The sequence below is a fragment of the Gavialis gangeticus genome, unplaced genomic scaffold, assembly GCF_001723915.1.
Source record: "Gavialis gangeticus isolate Ggan-Ray unplaced genomic scaffold, GavGan_comp1, whole genome shotgun sequence".
NCBI lineage: Eukaryota > Metazoa > Chordata > Crocodylia > Gavialidae > Gavialis > Gavialis gangeticus.
In genome coordinates, this window is record NW_017729032.1 from 174,480,147 (window position 1) to 174,498,932 (window position 18,786).

An 18,786-nucleotide genomic window follows, 5' to 3' on the forward strand; every position below is an offset into this window, starting at 1 on the left:
CCCTCCCCCCGGCAACGGTCAGCCATGCCCCGCCCCGCCCGTCACTCCCCGCCACTCCGCCCCGCTTGGCCCCGCCCCCCTCCCGTGAGCTCGCGCGGGGCGGGCCCGGGGCCGCCGGTTATTTGACCCCGCGCCCGTGACCCCCGCGCCTTCTCTTTCCTGCCGCCTGCCGGAGCTCGCAGCGCTGCCGCCGCCGCCGCCGCCATGCCTAACATCGTGCTGTTCAGCGGCAGCTCTCACCAGGACCTGTCCCAGCGGGTGGCCGACCGGCTCGGGCTGGAGCTGGGCAAGGTGGTCACCAAGAAATTCAGCAACCAGGAGACCAGGTGGGCGGTGGGGGGCGCAGCGGCTTGCTCTCTCTCCCCTCCCCTCCCCCATCCTGCGGCGCCCATGGCTTGAGAGGGTTGGGGGGGGCTGGAGCCACAGTCGCCCGTGACGTTAATGGCCCCGCCCCGCGCCGGGCTCCCAGGTGAGGTTCTATCCCAGCCCCCACCTCTTGCCCACGTGCGCGATTGGGGGAGGAGGGAGGGGGGCTGGCTGAGCCAATCCCCGCCCGGCCTGACACTGGCTCCTGCTACCAAGGTCGTTCCTGCCTGCCCCTTGCTGTTGCCCACGGGGTAAATAGCTGCACGTTGGATCCGTTCAAGTTCCTGGGAGGTTCTTCTCCCCCAACAGGGGCCGAGGGGCTGCTAGCTGTCCCACCTGGGAACGATGAAGGCCCCTTTGTGCCTTGATCTGCTTGTGAAGGGAAGGCTTAACTTGCTAAAGAAGAAATAACCATTTCTGAGTACAGCTGCCTTTTTGAGTCTTGAAGTATACTGTTAAAAATTAAGGCTGTGGGTGTATGAATGGGTTCTCCAAGGCACACTCTAGCCAGCCTGAGGAAATCAAGTTGTGACCACATAATATAACCTGTTGAACCAAGACAAATCTGCCCTGATCCCTGATTTGCAAAACTTTACCCAAGTTCAAATCCAATCACTGCCCCTCCCAGTCACCCTTCCCTCCAAGGTGCATAGTTGAGGATAGCTGTTAGCGAGCCATTGACCAAGCCACTTACTTTTAGGGTTTTGCCTAAAGATTCCCAGTTTGGGGCAGTTGTATTCATTTACTTATAACCTGTTGAAAACTGCATAGTAATCTAACATTATTACCCAAAAGTTCAAAACTATCAACTTCAGTTATGTTGGGTAAGAGACTTAGCAACAGAGAGGCAAATTGCTTCTCATCTGCATAATAAGCTTACCCTAGTTTAGGATTGGTGGATTTGTCCAAATTTATGGGGTCTTTTCCTTTTCTTCCTATGGCGAAAGTTGTCAGTTAGGGATATCAAGTTTGGTTTTTTTCCCATGTGCTTGTCTTGTGCCTGGCTGAGTTCTTACATCCTGGCAGCAGTCACATGCAACGGGAATAGTTTCAGGGCCTTGCCTCAGAGGGAAAAGTTACAAGGTAATATAGTTGATAAGATCATACATTAAAAAGTGGTGGTTCTTTATTACTGACTTAAACGACAGCATTTTTTTTTTCAGAGAAGCTAGTAGGATGCCTTCTGTGAAGGCAGTACTGATGTACCTTTAGAGGAGCCAGGTGCTGCTGTATGGTTTTTACCAGCTAGCAGGTGTAAGCGTTGCCATATGTTAGCTGAGATTTCAGAATGTTGGCCTACCTGAGTGGTAATTTGGATTTTACTGATTGAGATGTTCTGCATTCAAGTGGACACTTGGGGGCTGGGAAAAAGACTGTATTTTCCTGGATGCACTTATCCTCACTTTGTTTAGACAATGCTCATTAGAAGCACAACTCTGTCAGTGCTGTGGTTAGCAACCCCCAAAACTGATTAGTTCCCATCACTTTAAAGGCATCTAATAGTAGCCCCAAAAGCTGACTAGTTCATATCATTTTCAAAGCTTCTAAAAGGAGCTGCCAAAGCTGATTAATAGAAGACGTGAGAATGTGGTGAGCTAGTCACTCTGGGGGGACTCTAATATCATTGCATTGACAGGGTTGTGTACATAATGACCATTGCATATAATGCTGCCAGTGATGTTGTGTCGTGGTCATGAAAGCAGCCAACTCCCTTCAGTTTTTAAGGCTCTGAATAGCAGCCATGAAATTATTAGATGCCTTGAAAATGAAGGTAGATAGTAATCAAGAAACTACTTCCAAGATTGCTAATACCACCTTCCTTTTCACTTCTTCCCTTTCACTGCTTCTGATGCAGTTAAATGATACAGCTGTTTACAAAATAGATGGTTGCAATTACAATTAGTACTTGGGTAACTGGAGAACAGTTAAATTGCAAAGTAGGCAGTGGGACTGAAAGATGCTATGTATACCTGGCTTATGCACTAACCAAGAGGTGTCACATTTGCATTGAACCCCAGGCCAGAATCAGACCTCAGCACTCCTTGTAGACTGGATCCAGGCCTGGACATACTGTGGCAGCTCTGGCTCCATTCTGGGCTTTGTGGCAGTAATGGCAGCTCCATTTATTGCACGTGAGCAGCTCCGTCTCCTATCCTGTACTCCATGCTGGAACAGAAGCTGCTACTGATGCCACATGCTCGGTCCCACAGCAGCAGCTTTAGCTCTGGCCTGAATCATGTGGCAGTGGCTCCAGCATGGGGGGGGGGGTAACAGTTGGCAGCCAAGGAGGTGGGGCCACAGCCATGACAAAAAGGGAAGTGGCTGGAGGGTGACCAGGGCTATGTCACAAAATCTGCTGGGGCCTCAGCAACAGGTAAGAAATTGGGGTTGGCATTGAGTCTTGGAGTTAAACAGTACTGCAGTACTGTTAGGTGTGCAAACATGATTCATAAGATAAATCCATAGATTCCCATAGGAACCCATTGTGTTAACAGGCTGCCTGTTGTGGCCCTAGTTCTTTGCAACAAAAAAATTGCTTTAGTATTTTTTGGTAGTTTTTACTCTTAAAACTCTTTAAAAAAAAAAAGAGCTAGCAATTTCCAAGGCTTGCCTCAAGTCTAAAAAGGTTGAACTACTGTATCAGAAAGTAAGGACTGACTTTTGTTTGCTGTTGAAAACTGCTTCTTGGGTTTGGGGTTTATCTGGTCAGAATTGCTTTGACTCAGATTTATATCCCACATGAAGTGTTATTACTTTTGAAATATTACACATTTAATTTACTGGATAACTTGATTAAAACCTATGCTTCATGATTAGGCCATCTTCTATATAATTTTAGGTGTATTTGGAGGGGTGCCATAAAATAATTGGGTGCTAGTCACTACAGGATGGCCATGGACTAACTAGGACTGCCAGATTTTCATATGTGATCAAGAATTTCGTGCAGAGTGTGGTCTGAAGGGAAAATAAACTATTGAAAGCTTCCAGGAGAACTTCCTTTGACATTTGCATTTATTTTTTTTCCTAAACAAAGATGTGTGAATCTTAAATCCTTTTTTATTTTTAATATTTGGTTATAAATCCTTAACTGTAGCTATTAAAAGTGGTGCTCTACTCACAGTGCAGACTTTTTCCTCCTGAACAAATAATTTGTCTCATTTTTTAATATTTACTATACTGGAGGTTATGCTGCTAATTTTGATTCTAGAAGTCCAGTGTATTCTAACTGTAACTCGATATAAAATTCAAAAGTAGCTATGAGAATTCCTGGAGAATATATGGGCAGTCAACTACAGCTGAAGTAAATTGGATATATGGGCTGCGAGGTCATTTTAAGTCTTAATTGTGTACAACTATAATTTTTTCCTGCGCCAGCTGCTTTTGATTTTTTTTTTTTTTTTTAATTAGAAATGCTAATACACACATTTCATGATGTACATTATTGCAGAATCCTGGAAGACAGCAAGCAACTCATTAACTCCAATATTAATTTACTCAGAATTCTCTCCCCCAAAAAAAGAACCACAACTTTTTCGTATGCCATGCTCAGGCACAAGCATGTGTAAATAGATAAGCCTTCCCCTGAAGGTCAACAACCCCTTTTTCTGTCAGATCAGCTACGGGAGCAGCAAATCCCAGGGACTCATGACCTAGAAACTCACTGCACTTTAATTGACAGGCTCTTAAATGAACACACGCGTGCACATGCACACAGACGTGCGAGTGCATGCACATATACAGGCATATCAATTCACATACCCCCAACTTCTATTTGTTTATCGAAATGGGTTTTGTGATGAAAAAGATAATAAACTGGGAGGTGCTCTCGCCTTTAAAATCATAAATCTTTGTTTACAGGGTAGAATGTAAGAAAAAACGTTTAAGATCGTTCTTAAATATTTATGGGCATTGGGGCAGTCAAAATACAATCTGTAGAGGCCTTTGTATTTCATTGTTAACACCTTTAATTGTACCAGAAACTAATGGAGGTACAAATACAGTCTCTGCTTGCCAGGACATGGTGTTAAACTGGCAGATACCTTGTGTGCTCCATGAAATTTCTGAAATGTTTTCATGTACTCAAATTGGAGTACATTTCAATACTCTAATTCAGACTTGACACAGGCTGTATCAACAGCTATAGAGTGGCTAGCAACTGCAAACTTCTTTTGCATTTTGCAAGGATACTTATGAGAATTATTCTTAAGCCCCAGCTCTTCCCTTTTCTTTTGAAGGCAAAGGATAAACTTTCCTTCAGCAGACTAGCCAAGTCCATTAACAGTGAAAATAGTGAGAATTTTTTTCTCTTAATTTTCTGTAACCAGACATTTTAACTGCATTAGTGTTTGTGCCAATCATTAGATTTATAACAAAGGTTAAAATATGTGCATTAGCAGGTATAATAACTTGATATTTTTTTCCCCTCTAAGCAGTTAACCAAATTGTCCCTGTGCTTATGGCACTTAAATCACACCTGACACCTGAGAATTGACTGAGTCTCTAAATGGAAGATATTGGGGAGTGTTGGGTAGAGGGAATAGATTATGGCTCTGGCCTTACACTGTCACTGCTGTGCGGTTCTGCCCTGCCTGCCCTTCCTTCTCCTGGACACTGTTCTCTGCCCACCTTCAGCCTCATCCCATCCACCCAGCTGAGTGTGCCCTGCCCACAGGGGTCCCGGGCCAGTTTCCATGGAGACCCTGCCCATTCTATCTGGTGCTTGCAGTAGTAGGTGCAGTGCAGGTGGGGCAGAGTGCATGGGGAGTGGAGATGCTGGTGGTTGCAGCTGGAAGGAGCCACCTACAGGGGCTGCTGGGAAGTAGAGTCCAGCTGCCGTGCCACTCCTGCCCTGCTGCTGCACTGCCTGGCCCTGCAGGCTATAGCTTCCAGCATGCCCTAAAGCCACCCATGGAGATGGTGGGCTGCATTTTGTGCCAGGTAGAACTTATGTGCCTAGGGGCAGCGGGCCTGACCACCTCCTGGTCTGGCCCCCACACCTGAGCAGGGGAGGGCCAAAGGACCTGCCATGGACTGGACAGAATCACTTGGCAGACTGAATCCAAGCCATGAGCTGTATTTTGCCCACCCCTGGCCTAAGACCTGTCCCTGCAGTGCTGCTACTAGAAGCAGGGTGCTCTAAGTAATGGTGTCTGGAGCCTTAACGAGGTGCAAAAAGCTAAGCAGAATCTGTGCTTTGAGTGTACCAAGAAGCATTTAATGAGGTGCAAACTGTCCGGAACATGTTATTTCTGCCTGAAGTAGCAGATGCAGTTAATTAGGTTTACCAGGAGTTCATTTAATATTGAAATCCTATGAGATTAGGTAAATGGCTGGTAAAGGCTGCACAATTTAAATGACCAAAGGGTGTCTTAAATGATTTACAGTGTATATAAGGCATGTTATACAGTAATTCTTAAACCTAAGCTGGATCATTTTTAATCTGCTCCAAAGATTGAATTGTGAATTATCTCTTCATGCACATAATACTGTTTTCTGTTAGTGAATAGGGAAATTAAAAGAGGTTTGAGGATTAGGCCTGCCTGCATGGTTAGGGGGGAGTGTTAGAAGCCCTTGTAAAATGTGCTTACTAAACAAGTTAGAGGGATGTGTTTGCTTAGATACAAAATGTCAGTTTTTAAATTGAAACTTAAGGGTTAAATTAATAAAAATAAATAAATAAAAATTGGGAACCTCTTACAAAAGCCACAAGAGGTTCTCAAGTATTTTTTTAAAATTTAACCTTTAAATTATCTCTCTGAGAAATAATCAGTGTTTACTGAATCTTGAATACAGTGAATTTTGAAGGTATCTTAAAATACAATATGCAAGGACAAAAACTGAGCATAGTTTATTTCTGTTTTGTAGATACTCGTGACATGGTCTTAGAGGTTACTTGTTCCCTTCAGGTGTAAGGATCAATTCTTGAAGGTGATTGCATTGTAGTTCCTCATTAGATTGTTAATAAATCATAATATTGAGACAAGAAGACTAAATTACACATTTCAGTAATTGTTTGGAGCACTGCTCAAACCAAATGTCAAGACTTTAAAACTATAGGCCATTTTCTAGTCCGTTCTCTGCCTCATTTGGAAAATATGGGAGATGAACCTCTGATAATTTGGAGGCAGGAGCGCACAAATTTACTGAGAGGTGAAGGTATATGGTAACAATTTGTTAGCTGCTCTGATTGCTGACCCATGTGCATGCTCTTATCCTGATGTAAATGAAAGGTAGCCTAAGACTGCCTTTTGCTCTAGCTCTAAAATTTTAGTGTCAAGTCACTGAATCTTGTACTGTATGCTCAGACCTCTTAGGGCTTTACCAGTTCAGTTTCCAGGAATTTTAGCAGTATTGACTGTGCTGTAGCCTAGTGCTCCTGGGATGGAGAATTATCTGCAAAGGTTGCTACAGACTGGACACTTGGATATAGCTGGTGGCTATATCCACCAGGGTTGGATATAGCTGGTGCCCAAGCAGTATGGCAAAGCTGCTTGACTTGAATTCAGCAGAGTTAAGATAGATGGCAAGAAGGATGGTTAGTTTGGATCTAGGATCCTGCCATGAGGGAAGATATGGGAGGGAGTGATAAAATACTAAACTCTGATCCCTTGACACTTTAAAATCCTACCATATCTACCTGCTGCTTTGGGTACCTAAATACCTTTTAAAATCAGTCCCAATTTCAAAAGTGACCTAGGCATTTAGGAGATCAATTGAAATTTAGGCGCTCGTGTGGCTATGGGCATGTGTATGCTGCAGACAGCATTGTAGGATGAGGATACCTAAGGTCTTTTGGGTACTAGAAGGAGTTTAGTTGCGGCAGTGGTGAAAGGTACTTGGGTGAACTTAGTCTTGCAGGAAGCATCTAGGAATTATTTAGTGGCGTGTTACCTGAAGATGACATATTTTATAGTAGGGTTTGTATCCAGGTTCTGTTGACTCTGAGTGAGAAGTTTTAGGTAAACTGAACATTACCAAACAGTTGAATTTGTTTTTATGCAATTTAATCAAACATAGCTTGTAATGCTGGGACATGATCCATCCCTGTGTCCTTTTTCTCTGTCCTCATCCTACTAGATTGTTTAAACATTAATTTATCCAGCTGGGATTTTTTTTTTAAGTAAATAGATTATGATACATTTCAAACTATTATAAATTGATTTGACATGTTAAGATGTCAGTACAGTACTTATTTAATCAATGAATTAGTTATTGCTGTCCTATTCTTTATAGTATAGATACTCTTAAAGTGTGTGGGTTTTATTGTTTGATTGGGGCTTTTTTTAATAGCTGTTTTGGTGTAGATTTCATAAACGTTAGGGCTGGAAGGGACTTGGAAGATCATTGAGTCCAGCCCCTGCCCCAGGGGTAGGAAGTCAGCTGGGGTCATAGGATCCCAGCAATATAAACATCCAAATTTCTCTTGAAGGCGTTCAAAGTAGGTGGTTGAACCACCTCCGGCGGCAGTCTTTTCCAGACCTTGGGGACTCGGACAGTAAAGAAGTTCTTCCTTATGTCCAGCCTGAAATGGTCTTGAAGGAGTTTGTGACTGTTTGACCTTGTTATCCCCTGGTGCGCTCTGGTGAACAGACGTTCCCCCAGATCCTGATGAGCACCCCGATAAACTTATAGGCAGCCACCAGATCACCCCTGAGCCTGCGCTTTTCCACGCTGAAGAGTCCTATAGCTCTCAGCCTCTCATCATAAGTTCTGTTTTCCTGACCTCTGATCATGCATGTGGCTCTCCTCTGCACCCTCTCAAGCTTCTCCACATCCTTTTTGAATTGTGGAGCCCAAAACTGGATGCAGTACTCCATCTACGGCCTCACCAAGGCCAAGTACAACGGGAGAATGATGGCCTGGGATTTGCTTGAGAAGCATCTATGCATACAAGCCAGCATTTTGCTTGCTTTCCTAGCCGCAGCATCACACTGAAGGCTCATGTTCATCTTGTGGTCAATCATGACCGCCAAGTCCTTTTTGTCCATAGTGCTAGCCAGCATAGCTCTGCTGAGACTATAAGCATACTGTGGGTTTTTCTTCCCAAGGTGGAGAACCTTGCGTTTTTTTGGTGTTAAACACCATCAGGTTCTCGTCCGCCCATTTCCTGAAGTTGTCAAGGTCAGCCTGGATCGCCCTCCTATCCTCAGGCTTTACCCCAGAGTTTGGTGTCGTTGGTGAACTTGGCCAGTCCACTTCTGATACCAATGTCCACATCATTAATGAAGATGTTGAATAGTGTTGGCCCAAGGACAGAGCCTTGAGGGACCCCACTGGTCACAGGGCACTACGACAATAGACTTCTGTCAACTACCACCCTCTGGGTCTGACCACAGAGCCAATTTTCCAGCCAGCAGATCATGGTGAAGCCGAGGCCGCAGTTGACCAGTTTTGCCAAGAGGTGATCATGGGATACCAGATGGACAGCTTTTTTGAAGTCAAGATATATGACATCAGTCTCCTCTCCCTTGTCCAGGTGATAGGTCAACTGGTTGTAAAAGGAAATGAGATTGGTCAAACAAGACCTACCCACAACAAACCGGTGCTGGCTATCCCTCAGGATGCTGTCATCGGCCAGTCTTTTAAGAATGGCCTCTTTAATAAACTTTCCGAAGACCTTCCCTGGGATAGAGGTCAGGCTGATGGGCCTGTAGTTTGCCAGATCCACTTGCCTCCTCTTCTTGAAGATAGGCACCACATTGGCCTTCTTCCAGTCCTCAGGCACCAGAGTGCGAGGAGTTCTTGAAGATCCGTGCCAGGGGCGGGGCTGAGCTATGCTACTAGCCAGCTCCTTGAGTACCCTGGGGTGTAAGCTGTCAGGGCTGGCTGAAAGTATCCAGCCTCTCAAGGTGTTCCTTCACGAGGTCAGCATTCATGGAGGGTAAGGAATCATCCTCACCCAGGTGTTCCTGTCCTGTAATGGGCAGGGTCGCCCCGTGGGACTGGTGAAAAACCGATGCAAATTACCCATTTAGCAAGTTGGCTTTTTCCTGGGCATCAGTTGTCAGTTGTCCCATCTGGCTTAGTAGGGATCTGATGTTTCCCTTGCTTTTCCTCCAGCTCCCCACAAAGCTGAAAAAGGACTTTTTATTGTCTTTGATCCTTGTAGCTAGTTGAAGTTCTGTTGCAGCCTTGGCTTTCCTGGTTTGTTCCCTGCAAGTCCAGACCAGTGCAGAATATTCCTTCTTGGAAGTGGATCCAGTCCTCCATCCTTTGTAGATCTTTCTTTTTAGACGCAGGAGGTCCACTAATTCCCTGCAGACCCAAAGGGACTGCAGTGCCCTTTTGCTGCCTTTCCTCTGAGATGGATTAGAACTAGGTTGTGCATCCAGGATCGCTCCCTTAAGGAGCTCAACCACTTGTCCTGAACTCCCCGCCCCTTTGGGTTGTGGTCCCTTAGGGCCTCACCTACAAGCCTCCTGAGCTTGTCAAAGTCAGCTTTCCTGGAGTCTTGAGTTCTGTACTGCTGACTGACTTGCCAGCTTTATGGCATATGGTGAAGGTGATCAGCTCATGATCACTGTCACCCAGCTTCCCTTTGGACACCATGAATTGAAGACAGGTTAGAGCAGTGGTCTCCAAAGTGGGGTGCGCAAGATGATCCATTGGGGTACGGGAAGAAAATATTAGAACTTCCATTTATATTTATATAAATATACATATATTGGGGGTGCGTGCTCAACATTTTTACTGATAGGGGTGCACGATCAAAAATTTGGGGGCCACTGGTTTAGAGCAATATCTTAGAACACTCCAAAAATATCAGCGTTCTGATTAGTTTATCCTTTAATTGCTGTGCAATGGCTAAGGAGTTGGCTGCTGATCTGATTAGATTGGTTGATACTGTCACATATCCCTCAATATTGAACTTTGAGAAGATAAATAATGAAGGATATTAACCTGTTGCATAATTATCTTCAGCCAGTTCTGAGGACTTTTAATATGCAATAATACTTTTGCATTTCTAAGTCGTAATATTCACTAAAGCCTTTTAGCCAAGTATTTACATCAACTGCATGTATACCCCAAGTAGGAGTTGTTTACACCTAGGCTATACAGTGCCTATTTGCATAAAAAGTGTGTAGTCCTAGGCTTAAAACCATATCCTCAAAATCTGAGCTCTCTGTGAATGAAAGAAAGGTTAACAGATGCACTGAGATTGTAATTAACTCCAGGGCAGTGGGAAGGCACCAGTTATTGGCAGAGGAAGAAAGAACCTCTGAAGCATGCGTCCCAGTTCTGTGCTCTAATCATTGTATTGTATTTCCTTTCAGAGTATACGAATACCAAAGAAGAATGCAAAGCTTATCTTGGTCTTGTATCAACCTGTTATTGTTCAATGGGGCCTCTTTTTGGGGGGAGTGGGGATTATAACGAACTTGGCCTTTTGAATCTATAAAGGTTAAAAATTTAAGATTATACACTTAGATCAATAAACTATTTTTTCGAGTGTGTGTGTGTTGGTTACATGGACAAGCCATTCTCCATACTACACTAGTGTGTATGTTTGGTTACTTGTTTTAAGTTTTAGACGGGGTGGCAACCTCTGGCCCCTGTGCCAGATTCAGCCTGTGAAGAGGGCCAGGATGGCATAAAGATTCAGGTGGCATGCAGCTATGCTAAACCAGCTGTCTCCTCTGCAGTACCCTCTTCCACAGCCCTCCCTGCTGCTCTCTTGTTCCTGTGCCTCCCTTGCAGAGGGGGTGAGTGTTTGTTTGTAGAGATGGGAAATGTTAGGCAGCTTGAGTTCTCAAGCTTTGTAGCATCTTTCCCCCCCTCTCCCTGTGTCACTTTATGCTGTCTTTTTTTCCCCTTTTGTAATCATATATCTTTATTGGAGAGATTTGAGGGGGGAGGGCAGGATGCCAAAACACCAAGTCTGTAGCTTTAGAGTTGCTTCTGACCTATCTGAAAGCTATAACACGATACCAGTATCTACTTATTATATTTAAGCTGATCTCAATACAGAATACAGTCAAAGCTGATGTACTTTGTCTTCCTCTTCCCCCTCTTTTCTCCCACTCCCCCTACCCGTCATGATTTGAAAAGTTGATCCTGACAGTTGCTCAAAAATCCTTTTTTTTCAGATGCATATGGTCAGAACAGGTGACTGTTTTACCTCTTAAATGTTCCTTACATTCTTGGACACTTGATGCAAGTGCATAGTTTTTTTTTACCTTTCTAAACTACTGCTGCTGCTTGCTATCACAGAATTGATCTGTGAGTGGACCTGGTAACACTATTTTTAAGGATGTCCAGAAGTTCCTATTTTCAGTTGTTTATAACTTTGCCACATGTCTAGTGAACGGTTACATTCTGGTTATCCAGGGTAAGCACAAATCTGTCTCTTTCCTTTGATCAGTTGTAGTACACTTTATGCTTTGGAACAGGGACTTGACATTTGGCAGGAGAATAGCCATTGTATTAGTGGCATGGCTTTTTCTTTTCCTATGAAACTGTACGTAGACTTGGACAACAGAAGTATCTGAAATGTTTTAGTTCGAATGCTTGCCGGAGACATGCTAGCACTTAAGGTGAAATATCTGGAGATTGTCTACCTTGAGCATGCTCAAGCCTCTAATGCTGACCATATGGTGCATGACATATTCGTATAGCAATGGAGCAATGTACCGTTTTATCCATGGCCACAGCAGGAATGCCAGACTTCCTTGGTAATTGCTGCTTTCTTTGAGGGTACATGCAGATGTTTGGGAAGGTTAGATTGTGTTGAAAATGGCCATCTCGTCTAACTCAGTTTGCCCATGTGCAGTCCTTATACTTGGATCCCTACTTTGCACTTCTTTCGATCTAACTGTACAGAAGAAGTTCAGGACAATTGGATCAGTCTAAAAGTGGCTGACTCAATCAAAGGGAAATGTACCTCCAAGGTAATCCAACTTAGATTGTGTCCAGCAAGACTGATCTTACTGAACTTGTGCAGCCCCAGGGCTGGGAAAGCCCAGCCACCAGCACCTGCCCCTGGGGCTTCACTTTTCTTACCTGCCTCCTGGCATTGAGCAATTTCTAGCTCACATCCAGATGGACAGTCAGCCCTCCCCCCCTCCACCGCCCCTCCCAATCCAACAGGTTGCTTCAGGTGCTGGTTTTACCAGCATTCACTGATGTTGGGACCCAAGGAATAAGTCAGGGTATGGGAGGGTTGGCTTGCTGGTGGGAAGGGGGTGTTCATCTGGGGATGGGGCAGGTTAGGGGGTAGCCCCTGTTCCTGGGGTGTGTGGAAAAGAGCCTCCCAACCCCCCTGCAAGCCTTCCTGATCCTGCCAACCCCTGTGCAGACCCTGCCTCCTCCCCGAAGCCCCCTGCATTCCAATAAACCTTCGATTAAGTCGCCATTTTTAACTTGCTGTACCCTCCCCCAGCCTCCCTAAATGTCTGTAAATGTCTTATCCATGCTTTTTCTGATTGTGTCTGGGCAATAGACTGGGATGTTTAAGACATCTAGTATGGAGGGTGTGGGTTGTGCTAGATGACTGCTATGAATACAGAGGAGAAAGCAGCCCTATTTGAATGTGGTGGGAAAAGACCAGTGAGACGAGGAATATTGAAAGGGTAGGGGAGAAGAACTGAGTCTGTTCTCAGAGTACAGGAGAGACCATGAATGGGAAAGGTAGATTGGCACTGAAGTAGCATTCTCAGAGTAGGAGACTAGGACTGGTTTGAGAAGTCAGATGCCTGGCCCTGTAGGCAAGGAGAACAGGTTTGGGGAGATAGACTGGGGTGCAAAGGAGATGGGGCAGGGAGAGTTGGGCTGAGGCAAAAGGGGTCAACCTTGGAGGGAGAGATTCCAGTAAACGATTCTTTCTTTGAGTGCAGGGAGTGGAACACAACGTCCCAGAACCTCACCATTATTTTGCTATCAGCCTGTCTGTGAAACTTGCTGGCAAAAATGTCTGTTCTTCCTCGAATGCTAATCTGCAGGGGGGATGACTACTATTAAGTTCAAGTGCTTTAAGTCTCTGTGGTGTGTGCAGTGCTTTCAGCCCTGATGATGACCAGCTTGGATCCAATATGATAGCACTAACATTTTCTTTTTGCTTTTTTTAAAGTAAAGAATTCTGTCTTGTGAACATTTGCCCTGTGAGTAGCTTATAAGAAGATTGGGGATGGTTCATTCATTGGCTTTATTGCTCTTTGGACCAATTAGAAATGAGAGTGCTGTAGCACTGCATGCTTATCCGGTTTGCTCTTTTTCATTTATCTATTTAAATTGGATTTAGCTTTGGAATCTAATGGGTAGTGGAAATGGGGGTCTGATACTGGAGTATTGCAATACAGTACAGTGACTTGTAGGAAAACAGCAATGTAAAAGGAGGAAGAGGGGAAATAAAGAAATTCATACAAACTTTCACACAAAGAAGAAACACTTGGCCATTTAAGAATGTTTTGAGAGTTGATGAACAATGATAAAATTCTTACACTTGTATTTTAAAGCCTTGTGTGAATTTTAGCCAGATTGTTGCCTGACTCAGTCAGCAACAATTGAGAGTAGTGTGTTAAGCCACAGCAGGGAAATAAATTAAAATTTTATAAAGCTACTTAAATACAGATGTCATAACCAAAGAAATGAATGGTGTAGGCAGCTAAAATTATTTCAATGTTGTAGTTTTTTACATGGTTTTAAGTGACTTAATGATCCTGCCCTCTTTTGGGGATCATGAGGGGTATGATATTAAAAATATCTGTGTTAAATTGAACAACAGTTTGAACTATATCTTACTTTGATAGCAGTACTTATTCTGTATAAGTTGGCACAGACCTTTTCTTGATGCAGGTAGAGAAGTGAAATTTAGATAAACTGCCCATTTGACATTTCATCATAAGCTAATTATGAATGAATTAATTCACCGTAAAATGCATGTTTCAAGTGATAGGACCATGGAGATCTATTAGCTTTTTAAAAAAAATCTGTCTTGCAAACTCAGAATTGTATTAATTCTAGAATTATTTCTCTTGTTCTAGCAATTTAAATGATTCACTAGCCAAATCTTATTTTTCTCAGTGTAGAGATTGGTGAAAGTGTAAGAGGGGAAGATGTGTATATCATTCAGAGTGGCTGTGGAGAAATAAATGACAACTTGATGGAGCTCCTCATCATGATAAATGCCTGCAAGATTGCATCATCATCTAGAGTGACTGCAGTTATTCCATGTTTTCCATATGCCAGACAAGATAAGAAAGATAAGGTAGGTGAAATGTATTTCATTAAGAAAAACTGTATCAACCTGTATATAACTACTCCCACTGGCATGTTTGAAGATAATAAATAAACTTCCCTAAATATTTATGGTGTAGACAGACATAATACTTGAATTGTTCCAAGAGTGCGACTGATTTTTGGAAACGAGTTCAAAATTGTCCTGTGTCAGAGGTGTATGCATAAAACAGAGGTAACAGTTCCAAGTGGAAGGGTCAAGTCAGACTGCCAACAAGAGGTGGTAGTGAGTATGCAACCCAATTGCAATAGCTTACTCCTCTTTCTCACAAACACTGAGATGAAGACAGATGCTTTCTAGCTTTTTAAAGAAATTTGTGGTGGTACCCTGACTGAGGCTACCCAGAAGTGTATGTATAGGATGACGGTGCTGCTTGAACCCCTGTCTCTTAGTTGCTGATGGGCTCCGTGTTCTGGAGTTGCCAGAATTTTTGTGGCTTTTAAGAGCACTTTCCCCTCAAGCTGATCATCAGTTTTGCTGAAGTTTCTGGAAATTGATGTTGGTGTTGTACATCCCAGGCTGATTTGGGAATGATGGGGTGGCCAGGTTTGGGGAAGGTGGCTGCCTGGACTATGTGCCTGGGGTCTCGGGACAGCTCGGTTTTTAAAGAGCTGGCTAACTTCATTCTATTGGTGGCAGTGGAGTTCTTGAGTACCCTCTGCTGGGGTCCCTGGCCCATAGGCTCACAGGACCAGGGATCCAGGCAACCCTCCAAGTTGACCACTTCCCACCTCAGATAAGCCTGTGATGCATGAAAACCTAGTCAGTTGCCACCAATGGAAAGAAATTGACCAGCTTGTTAGAACTGGCAGAGAGCTGCCTCCACAGTTTTTCCAGCTAGGGACACTGCAGTCAAGTGCAAGCAATAGTTTGGGGCACTCCATTTTTTTTGCTGTGTAATAGAGCAGTCACTTACTGGGTGGGGGTAGAGAAGCAGGAGCATTGCAGCATGGGGTGTCTGGAGGACCAGCTAGACATTAGTCATGGAAAGCTTTTTGTACACAGTCAGTTCTTAGAGAATCAGTAATACTTGATTACCCAGGCATACTTTTGAAATGTTTCAGGTGATTTTTAAATTGCTGTTAACTGGCTTGTATGTTTAGACACTTGGAGTGCCTGAAGCCCATGGAGGGAGGCTGCTCTGAAGTACTGTAATTGCAGCATGTTAGATTAGTGCAATTAATCATATCTACCAGTGTGTGCTAATTGATGCATTCAAGCAGCCTCTGTCTCATGTACCAGCATTCCCATGCTGAAAAATGGCAGGGGGAGGGGAAGTAGTGATTTTTCCCAAGCAACTTTTATTCTATGTAGCGGAGCTAAAGGTACAGAGGAATTGGGAAATGAAGGCAAGATTTTTTTGTTGTCTCACAGCTTCAAAATGCATTGACATTCTGTTTGCTTTGTTCAAAATTGTGGTTAGCTGATTATAATTTTTTTTTTTAAGCAAGTGGACCAATAAACTTCCTTCTTGATAAAACAAGGTAACGTACTCCCCTTAAGCACACTTCTGGGAGCGTTAAAATGTCAAAATTCTCTTGTGTTCCAGTCAAGGTACAAATAATTCAAGTGTTACAGAAGGGCTATTGCCAAAACTAATCTGAAAAGGTTTGGCCAAAATAAATGGGGGGCTGTGGTTAGTTGAACTGGAATATAAGGATCTCTTGTGTCGATATACTTCTATGGACCATCTTGGTGTGATCCTTTTAAAAGACCCAAAATCCAAGGGAGCGGAGGGGTGAGGTTAAAGTATCTACTGGTTTCATTTTTTTATTATTATTTATGGAGAGCCATGGATTTACATGACAAGGTAGAAGCAAATTGCCCTTGGCCCTGCCACAAAGATTACAATGTGAAGGCAGAAACAGATGTCTTACAGAACATGTAGTCCTCTGCAGACCTGTTTATGGGCTACTTAAGCTAAAGCAGCAGTTCTCAACCATATTATACTCAAGGTTAGATTCTAAGTACCTCTTGGAAAATGCCAGCTCTTAATTTTCACTTGTGTGGTATTTTTGTTGTTGTTTTTTTTTTCCACTAAAAAAATAAATGAATACATTGTAAAGAGCAGTTCTTGTGTTACAAAGAACTTGGATCACCACAGGTCAGAATGCTTTTTAACGCTATCAATTCCCTTTGAAAACCCTGGGTTTATCATTTTTGCACATCTAATAGTGTGTGGCATGCTCCAACATCCTTGAGGGATATCAAGACACCCCAAGATGTTACAGCACCCTGGTTGAGAATTTCTAATCTAAAGAAACGTGGCAAGATTCCTGTTTTTGAGACTGGTCACCATGAACATCATAGTGTTAGCGTGACATTGGGGAGCTGGAGAAACTGTTCCAAGTTTAATACATACCTAAAAATTGTCTTTTTGGGGAAAAGCCATAGCATACCTCCAAGCAACACCAGGAATGTCTTAATATTCTGATGAGGATATTCTCTGTTTTGGAGGTGCCATCTAAGGATCTAGGTAATAACTAGAATCTGACATTAGGTAGTGAAAGATCTAGTTTCTAATCACAACTTTTTTGGGAATGCCATGGAACTTCTCTCATGCTGGGGCAGTTGTTTCATACCTCCATGCTCTTGTTTCCATATCGGTAAAATGTCAAGCATTTAATTTTTTCCATTCTTTATAAAACAGCCTTGGTATCTGGCTCTGCAAAAGGTCTCATTATTAGTCAGAGTAACATGTAGTCTAGGCCATAGCAGAAGTGCTCATAGCATGGCCCTGTCGGGCAAAATCCACTAAATACCTTGTCACAAGGACACGAAAAAGGACATGAAGTCTGAAATAGACTGGGCATTTGTCTGCATTGCAATCATTTGTGTGCTGTAACTTACTTGAATTAGCTTGGGTACTAGAAGCAGTTTTGCCCCAAGAGCACGGAGCTCTGTGTGGGTTGTTTTTTGTCTTGAGCACTGTGCTGCCATGTTTACATTTACTTCCAGGATATGACCCAAGTTTAAATTAACTAGGTTGGGTACCAGAAGCTTAGTAGATGCTGCCTAGAGTACAACAGTTTATTTTCCCCTGTTTCTCCATGCTGCTATTACTAGGCTTCTTTGGGGACCAATCTAGCTTGTTCAAAGCAAGTCCAGATATCTCTTAGGTATGTTGCAGTCTGCATTATAGACTTGCTCAAAGTATTATGTTAATCTTCAGAGTGCGTGGTAAGATTAGCTTGTGCAGGCTGCTGCAAATGAGCCTTTGAGATAGGTTTGGAGTTCTGCTGCTGCTGGAATCTTATTTCTTTCACTTTCTGGAAGGGGTTCCTGGAGCCTTGATTAGGTGTCAGGTTTTTTTATAAATCCTGATACACAAGTGATATTTATTAGTCGGATTATCTTAATGTGAAGCTGTGTGGGGAAATTTTTTGAGTTCTATTTTAGATGGTTTATTTTATGTAGGATATGATGCCAGTCCTGTAGGTATAGCAGGGGTGGGCAATTTCTTTCTGCTGGAGGGCCACTTAACAAATTGTGGTGAAGTATCAAGGGCCGCAAGGGTAGCCCCAACTCTTGACAGGTGCCCCACCCCACTAGTCACCATCTTGGTACCAGAAATCCTACCCCCTTTGCTACCAGAAGTCTCTCCCCTTGCCTGGGAAGTACTCCTTTTGGAAGGGGGGGTTTGCTTGCATATTGTGTGTGTGGTGGTAGGGGGGTGCATGTTGGGGGATGGGGAGTGTATGTGGCTGGGGGGTGGGAGTGACTGTGCAGGGTGTGTGTGGTGGGGGAGGGATGTTGGGTGTGGGGGGGACAGTATTGGGGGGGTGTATATATGGGTATAGTGTGGGGTGTAGGTGGGTTGGGTGTGTGCATGTGGGGGACTTTCCCCTCTCCCTTGCTCAGCTTCCCCCCATCACCTGCTTATTACGATGTGTCTGAGCCTAGCCCATCCACAAGCAAGAGGTGGGGTAGGGGCAGGGCAGCCAGCACTGCCTGTCTGGCTTGCAGTGTGCTGCAAAGGGGTGGGAAAGCAGCTGCTGCCAGTGGGTGTGCAGTAAGGGAAGCTGAGGGGAGGAGCCAAGCCTGATACTGTTGGCTTTCTTGGTCTCTATCCTAAGCCTGTCTGGCAAGGCTACAGCCAGGCACACATTGGATCCTGCTGTGGCTGCTGCTCCTGCCCCACTTGCCTGTCCCACAATTGTTGGGCAGGGCTTTGTGAGCAGCTGAGC

At 43.9% G+C, this 18,786-nt stretch overlaps 1 protein-coding gene across 2 annotated transcripts in view; it reads left to right on the forward strand.

Moving 5' to 3' along the window:
* The first annotated feature begins 120 nt into the window (after positions 1-120).
* PRPS2 (phosphoribosyl pyrophosphate synthetase 2) overlaps positions 121-18,786 on the forward strand; it is a 33,289-nt gene continuing 14,623 nt past the window's right edge. Inside the window, exons 1-2 of one of the 2 annotated variants that reach the window (XM_019524840.1) lie at positions 121-326; positions 14,386-14,569. In XM_019524840.1, the coding sequence (XP_019380385.1) occupies positions 205-326; positions 14,386-14,569 (306 nt within the window). In that variant the 5' untranslated portion in view covers positions 121-204. The remainder of the gene's footprint in view (positions 327-14,385; positions 14,570-18,786) is intronic. The other variant, XM_019524841.1, reaches the window with a different exon arrangement.